The sequence below is a fragment of the Branchiostoma belcheri genome, unplaced genomic scaffold, assembly GCF_001625305.1.
Source record: "Branchiostoma belcheri isolate BF01 breed outbred unplaced genomic scaffold, Haploidv18h27 scaffold324, whole genome shotgun sequence".
Lineage (NCBI taxonomy): Eukaryota > Metazoa > Chordata > Leptocardii > Amphioxiformes > Branchiostomatidae > Branchiostoma > Branchiostoma belcheri.
The window spans coordinates 48,494-55,693 of record NW_017803937.1 but is presented as its reverse complement, the minus strand read 5'-3'; the positions used below and the strand labels follow the sequence as shown (position 1 = coordinate 55,693).

Here is a 7,200-nt window from a genome sequence, read left to right as displayed (position 1 = left end):
ATTTTTGCATAATATATTAGCTGAAAGCCGATACAGTTATTGTGATAAACAATATTAGTGGCAAGTACAAACCTTAACTCTAGTATGTAACAGCCGCTATGGTTATTTAGCGTAATGGTTTATGACTGATTGGAGTTTTTCTTCTTTTTGATCTAGAAAAAATGGGATATCTGTGCATATAACATTAGCAAAATTAGAGTTAGCGCCCATCCTCTGGAGATAGAGAGAGGCCGGTATAAAAGGCTACCTGTATGTGAAAGAATGTGTAAATACTGTAGTGCAAAGGCTGTGGAAAACGAAATACACCTTATCTCAAATTGTTCCTTTCATAGCAACGCTCGAAATGAGTTAACTATTCAAACTTCTACAATCTATCCCAATTTTACTAAACTTACAGACAAAGAAATCCTTCTTTAAACTTCCCAAAACCCACTAATTTTAGAAAAGGTGGGACATTACGTCTTTCATGGTCTAAAAAAAGAAAAGTCAAACCCCATAGACATAGTTTTAGACAGAGCTATAGCTCTAAACAACTACCTTTTATCATGTAGATTTTAGTTATTTTATACTACGTTTAATTGTTCTTTTATGTTTGTAATCTGCAATTAGCCCCCTGGCATGAATTTGCAATAAACTTCATATAACCTACCTCCTCGGAGCCATTGCTGCTTGCATGCGTGATCCAACTAAGGCCATCTACACTGCACTGTAGTTTGTAGGAGGTCACCCAATGGTCGTCATGATGATAGCGACCCTGAATGATGGTGCCTGTGACGGTCTTCATTTCTCCTAAATCCACCTGAATGCATAGATGTTCTTCGTTATAGAATGCACGTGAAGTTCAAGCTGGGGAACTAACTACATATATTTAAATAGCGTGCACTGCTGGCTAAAATTAGCCCACATTGTGCACAGTAAGATACTGTCATTACAGCAAAGCTTTGACATTCACACTTTAAACATAACAGATTCGAAGTCATCAACGCGGGATATTGTTCGGAAAGGGGAATTCAAATTTTATCACCTTAGAGAAACAGCGAATTTTATATCGTGTGTGGCGCAATAATCCAAACAAAAAATAAGAGATTCTGATATAGTAAAGTATATAGTTTACGATATGGTTTGTGTTAATAAAAACACATCATCGAGTGTAGTATTAGCCATACGATTGTATGAGAGAACTTACTGCACTATTACACCATAGTTTCCATACATTTCTGGCGATCGCATGCATTGCACATCCGTTCATACGGACTCATACCCCTGTCAATCAAACTAAAAACCCAAGCTCCACCCAGTCACTTTGGAACTCAAACATGCAAATATAACGCTAGCATAAATTATACGACACCTAAAATAATACGCCCCCATTCTGGAAGTAACAGGTAGAATCGTGGTTGTTTAATGTACCAAAATGTCTTCCAACCTGTAACCATTCCCCGATGGTGTTGGTTCTGGCTGACCAAGCGCCCACACCAGCAACTCCGTTCAACCGACCGCGGTAGGGCTCGTGAGCAACATCCCAGGTAGAGGATGCGGTGATGTTGTCATCGGGTATGGCACCAGATTCCATCCCAAGAGGATACGTGCAGACTGGAAGGACGAGAAATCTCTGTTCGGTTTGGTTAAAAAAACAAAGGTCGCCTCTCTCTGTGGTCGCCTGTTAAGCCCCTGTCACACATTTTTAAAAAAAGTATGGACAAAATGCTTGAAGCCTGGCTTATGCCATGTGTAAACTGTGCTGTGTGGTACGCAAAAACATATCTGACGCATGGTGTGCTGTGTGGTACGCAAAAACAGAATGTAACGTTATGAATTGGATTGTTAAGGTTTTCCAGCTCCGTAGATCTCGCCCCCCTCCCACCTCTTACTTAGTCTTTCAAGTTTCAAGTTTATTTATTTCACCAGGGAATACCTCAGATCCATTGATCTGCTTTTCAGGTATTCCTGGGCACACATTAAAACATACAATTTCATAAAAATACAAATCGAACCCAACAACATACAGAAACGTTACAAACATGTACATATACAACACAGTCTACTCTTTTACACCGTACAACAGGTATGGCAGGTACACAAATTTGATTAACAATTCTAACGATATCATTACGGGTTCGGCTGAAGCAAGAAAGTAACCTCCTTGGTTGAAATATTCCCTGTTGCTATGCTCAACAGCATAGGCATCTCAACAACGCAGGATTCATCGATCCCTTGTCTTTTAATCTGCTTATGGCCAAAACTATTTCTTAATTTTGATTAATCTATCAATTTCCTGTCCAAGAAAGCCTCTAGAGGGTATACATTAGTCAGTTCTATCAGGCTTTGGCCTCCAGGCTAAAAAAGAACCGTGCTAACCTGGTGCACAGTGGTATGTTGTCTCCAAGTACTTCAATATAAGCGGACATGGGTCACCAAAGACGTCGTTACTTGCATTCACAGCGCATTGCTGTAAACCCTGACAGGAATCGGTCACAATGGACAGGCTGTTGGCTGCACTGCAGTTGGTAAGGCACCTGGTGATACAGGGGCAGGCATGGGTTGTTGATGTACGACCGTAGTTGGCGTCACTGATCACCAGCGTTTCTCCCGCTGGGCAGGACAGACGTAATGTGTTCCCTTCACAGGCATAAGCCGGCTCTGTGGATAGTTTAGTTTGACATATTAGGCTAATCTCTCGCCCTCTATATTTATTCTTCTGGATCCACACGCACACGCGCGCGCGCGCGCACACACACACACACACACACACACACACACACACACACACACACACGCATACCATAAACAATATCTCCATTTTCCATGCAGGTAAATATGATAACATGATCATGTTTAGGAGATATAATGCCTACCTGAAAAGACCTGGACTTCACACAGGCTCAGTATTCGTTTGGAACCGGGAAGACGAACGCCCGCGTACTGTCCCCACATCCCCTGACACGGGATGGAAACGGACGGCTTGTTCACCTCGATCCAATGATCCCCACCACACTTAGGGTTCCTAATGACTTCCTTGGAATCTCCAATGTGGATGTTGAAAGGGTTGACTCGTTCCACACAACAGTCCCGGCGGTTGAAGATGACTACTCTGTATATTTGAAAAACAATAACGTTGTCCTTTGAAACATGATAGAAAGAGGTTATCATACGTTGACTCTTAAACAAGCCTCCAAGCCTCATGCTTGTGTAAAAAGTATCTATATTTGTCACAAGTTACCGTTAGATTAGGACTATGTAGCACTTTATATATACTAGGCGTGTTCAGTGAATAAAATATACGTTTTTTTTAAACTACATTTTAAAGAAAATAATTCCTGGGATTCAAGCAATCATGACTTTTTTCTTGCATAGTGCTGATAGCCTACCATGAAAACTGTTGGATGTACAGCAAACTATGCATTTCTCACATCTATGAGGCTATTAAATCCCAGTATTTGTTTCTACCGCAATGTTGCCTGCAATTAAGATATATTTTGTGATCAATTGCAGGGAATTCCAAGTTAAACTAACTTTCAGTCTTGTTTGTATAAGGACGTAGCCATTCGAACTCAAACGTCAAGGTCAAATATAGGCCTCCTGGTGGATGACCTCGGTACTGCAGCAGAAGTTCCGGTTTTTGTATCTTTTGTCCTGAACATGCTATGGACTTGATGTTTTGTTGACAGATTGCTTTTCCTGTCAGGAATAAGTGGTGTGAGTTTGGTCCCCCTAGCAACTTTTTCTGGAAATGCAGGGCACTTTCTGGCGAAATGTTTAAAAGCCAATAAGTCCAGATAGGAACAACATATTTTCAAAATTTTTGGTGTGTAGGTAGCTGAGAGAGAGATGTACATGATCAAATGCAAATTATGCAAATGAGGACTATATTTGCATAATTAATGAGGAAATTCTATAATTACAGTGTTTTACATTATACTACTTTCATACATGTAATGTAGGCAGGCAGAACATCAACAGATACTAATTATGCAAATGACGACCTAATTTGCATATTTTATGCAAAGATTCTATGATTTCTTAATGGTGAATGATGGGAATGTCATACTTGGTATATCTGTACCTTTATTTAAAAGTTCACATACATCATGATGCATATATCATGTTAATGCAGAGGTAATTTGCACAATTAAAGAAGAAATTTACATTAACATATTAAGCCCATATTTCATGGAGGTATGAGATCTCGAAATTCTTTTTAAAGAATGTAATGTAAATCATATATCATTTCAGCTAAAAATAGCTGCTACTGTATGTTTTGAACGATGTGTAGTTTGTATCGAAATAAACAATTCATTCATTCATTCATTCTAGAAGGAGCACCACCAGAAAAACAATAAATATTCCAGAATGTAATACTTGCGTCAGGTTACGACTTGTCATATTTTAAGAAAAGTAAAAAATTAATTCTTGTTTTCAAACAAGAATTTTTTTCTTGGCGTTCGTAGATAAGAGAAACAAGATTTTTTAAGAAATCAATACTTGCAGAAGCATTGGCCTTGTCAAGAAGAAAATTCTTGTATTTCTTAAAATTTAAATCTGCTGATGAAGATACAAGAATATGCTAGAATATTTTCCTGTAATATTAGAAGAAACATGAAAGTTTCACTTAAATTTCTAGAAAATGTTTTTGTAAGAGAATTTTTCTAAAACACTTCCTTCACTACAGAAAAACAAGAAAATCGTTCCTTGTGTGAGAATAAGACCTCTTTGTGGTTTTCTATTTTTACTTGTTTTTTTCTTAATTTTCTCCATGGAAGAAAATATTTCTCCATGTAAGAAATTACAATGGTGTAAGAAAAACTAAATTTTTGTTCTACATTGAACTACATTCTTATAGTTCAAAAGGAAACAAAGTCAAGACAAGGATGATGCAAATTAGTAAAGAAAGCTCCTGTTGTTTCAGAATAGGAAAATCAATCAATAGTTCGTGATTATGAAGCTCCTTTTTTAAGAATGTTCTAATGTCATTGACGAATGGTAGTTGATGCTACCTAAAACTGTTTTCTTGACGCAACATTCAAACCCTTACCTTTCAATCATGTACGGTTGGCCCAGATTGACCCACCAGGCAGGGTTATTTTCCTCCTCGGTGTGTGTGCAGGAACCAGTCCGCATGTCGGTACTGGTGATGCCGTCTACTGCACGGCTGGGTACGGCTGCGTATAACCCATAGGTCATGTTGGTGCTTGTTTGGTACGCCATCTTGTCAAGAGCAACATTGACACCTGTCAAAGGTACAAGCTGTTTCATTAACAATATTTACTTACAAAATGATTTTTTCAACCATGCATACTTCAATGGATGATGCTTACTTCATATTTCTTCGATAAAAGCCTTCTTTAATGAGGGAATGTTTCTTTAGCTACTTTAAGAAGTCTTCAGGAAGGCTACTAAACCGTCCCATATGAGGGTCTACACGGGGGATCCTGACAACGGTTAACGGTAAGCTCAGCGAGGTCGACAGCGCTTAACGGTAAATTCAGGACGGTTGGTAACGCTTAACGGTAAATTGATGTGCATGTTCTTTGTCACACGGCAGATTCGGGTACCTGGATGTGTTGTTTTTTTACTATGGCCTAGTATTAAGCGCTCATTACACCAGCACCCCGCCCCTCCTGGCCCCCGAGTGCGTCCACTAATGTTTGAAGGGGGGGGGGGGAGAGGCCCTCGCGATGTAGGGGCCCAGAGGTAGGCTCCCTCGGGACATTTTCTAAATCTTCAACAAGAGTCCGTAGAACACAGATCTATGTGAAGTAATCATTATGCCGCGAAGGAGGTACATGTATACGTATTGTGGGTAGACGGTTTTTCGTGTTCGCAGTCAAAACACTGGGTTCACACCAATGCAGCCAGGGGATCGCGAGTTATAGCTGCGAACACATAGCCAATTTTCTATCGGTCCGCCATGCGACTACCATGCATATGATCAGAACATCTGCTTGAAAAAAAAACATAATTTACATCCATGCATAATATCGACGGAATACACGGCCTGTACAAACACTCAAAACCCTTTCGTCTCTTTATGCCGTGCACTATTTCGGATTAAAAGGTCTTTGTTAGTCTGAGAGTAAACAGAAAATATTCAAACGGCAAAAAACTGAACACACATTAGATATTCGATTGTGTTTACATGGGTACATGTAGGACAAGACAGGTGAGTTAAGTGTGGATGAAGGTACATGGAGAGAAGAAGCTTGCACAGGTTGTTCTGGCCACGTCCTACACAGAACCAGAAATGCAAAATGTAGAAGGGGACAAAACCATTTCATCGTGGTCATTTTATTTTATTTTAATTATTGAAAATGCAACAGGACATTACACTGACTCTCAAGGCAGCAAAGCTGATATTAAAGAGTCAACATATAAGGACAAAACACAAAAAGCACATAATTTCAATACAATATGAAATACAAGAACAATCATAACCTAAACTAACCTGTATCAATCTGATTAATTAAGTACATATATATACATAATAAAAATAATGCATTTGGAGGTCAGAGGTCCAGAAAAAATATATATATATACAGTACTACCTCATAAGAGAAAATTGGCACATCAATAACAAGGCTAGGAGGAACAGCTGGAAGTGCCTAGAAACGGTTTGTTGAAGTGATGTAGGTGTGGAAGGCATGTGAAAGGCTTTTGTTTAGTGTAATGTCATTGCCTGGGGACCCGTTAAGTAGAACACTGGTGGAGAGGGGCCGTCTCACGAGGCGGTACACAGCTGTGGCAAGGTCTTGTCGTGCAGCTGCGTGCAGGGGGCAGTGCAGGAGAAAGTGTGGTCATGAACTTACCTACGTCACAGTTTTTCCATCTGCCCTGGTAGACCGCGGTGAAAGAACACCAGAGACGGTCATGACCGACGGTGGTACAGGAATCGTAGGTTTTTCCTTCGTACGTAAATGGAAAATGGCACTCCCAGTCTGAAAAATAAGAATTTGAGTCAAAGGCATGAGGAGGGCAACTGTTCCGTTCCTGTACCTAAAGCCTAAAGCTATACCCAACACTTTGCCAAAGTCAATAATTATTTGGCTTTTGTATTCGAAGCTACACATCCTGAAGTCAAGTAACCGTATCTGCCGGGGAATAATTCGGAACAGTATATGGGATAAAATGATATCTCTTCAACTACAAGACCAACTGAGTTTGCTTTCATTTTGGCAAAATTAACGGAAAACTAAGAAAGGACCA

General features: G+C 39.7%; 1 protein-coding gene across 1 annotated transcript in view; it reads right to left on the bottom strand.

Moving 5' to 3' along the window:
* LOC109475075 overlaps positions 1–7,200 on the bottom strand; it is a 46,397-nt gene that overhangs the window by 4,017 nt on the left and 35,180 nt on the right. Inside the window, exon 5 of the mRNA XM_019775618.1 lies at positions 2,856–3,091. Coding sequence (XP_019631177.1) covers positions 2,856–3,091 — 236 coding nt within the window. The remainder of the gene's footprint in view (positions 1–2,855; positions 3,092–7,200) is intronic.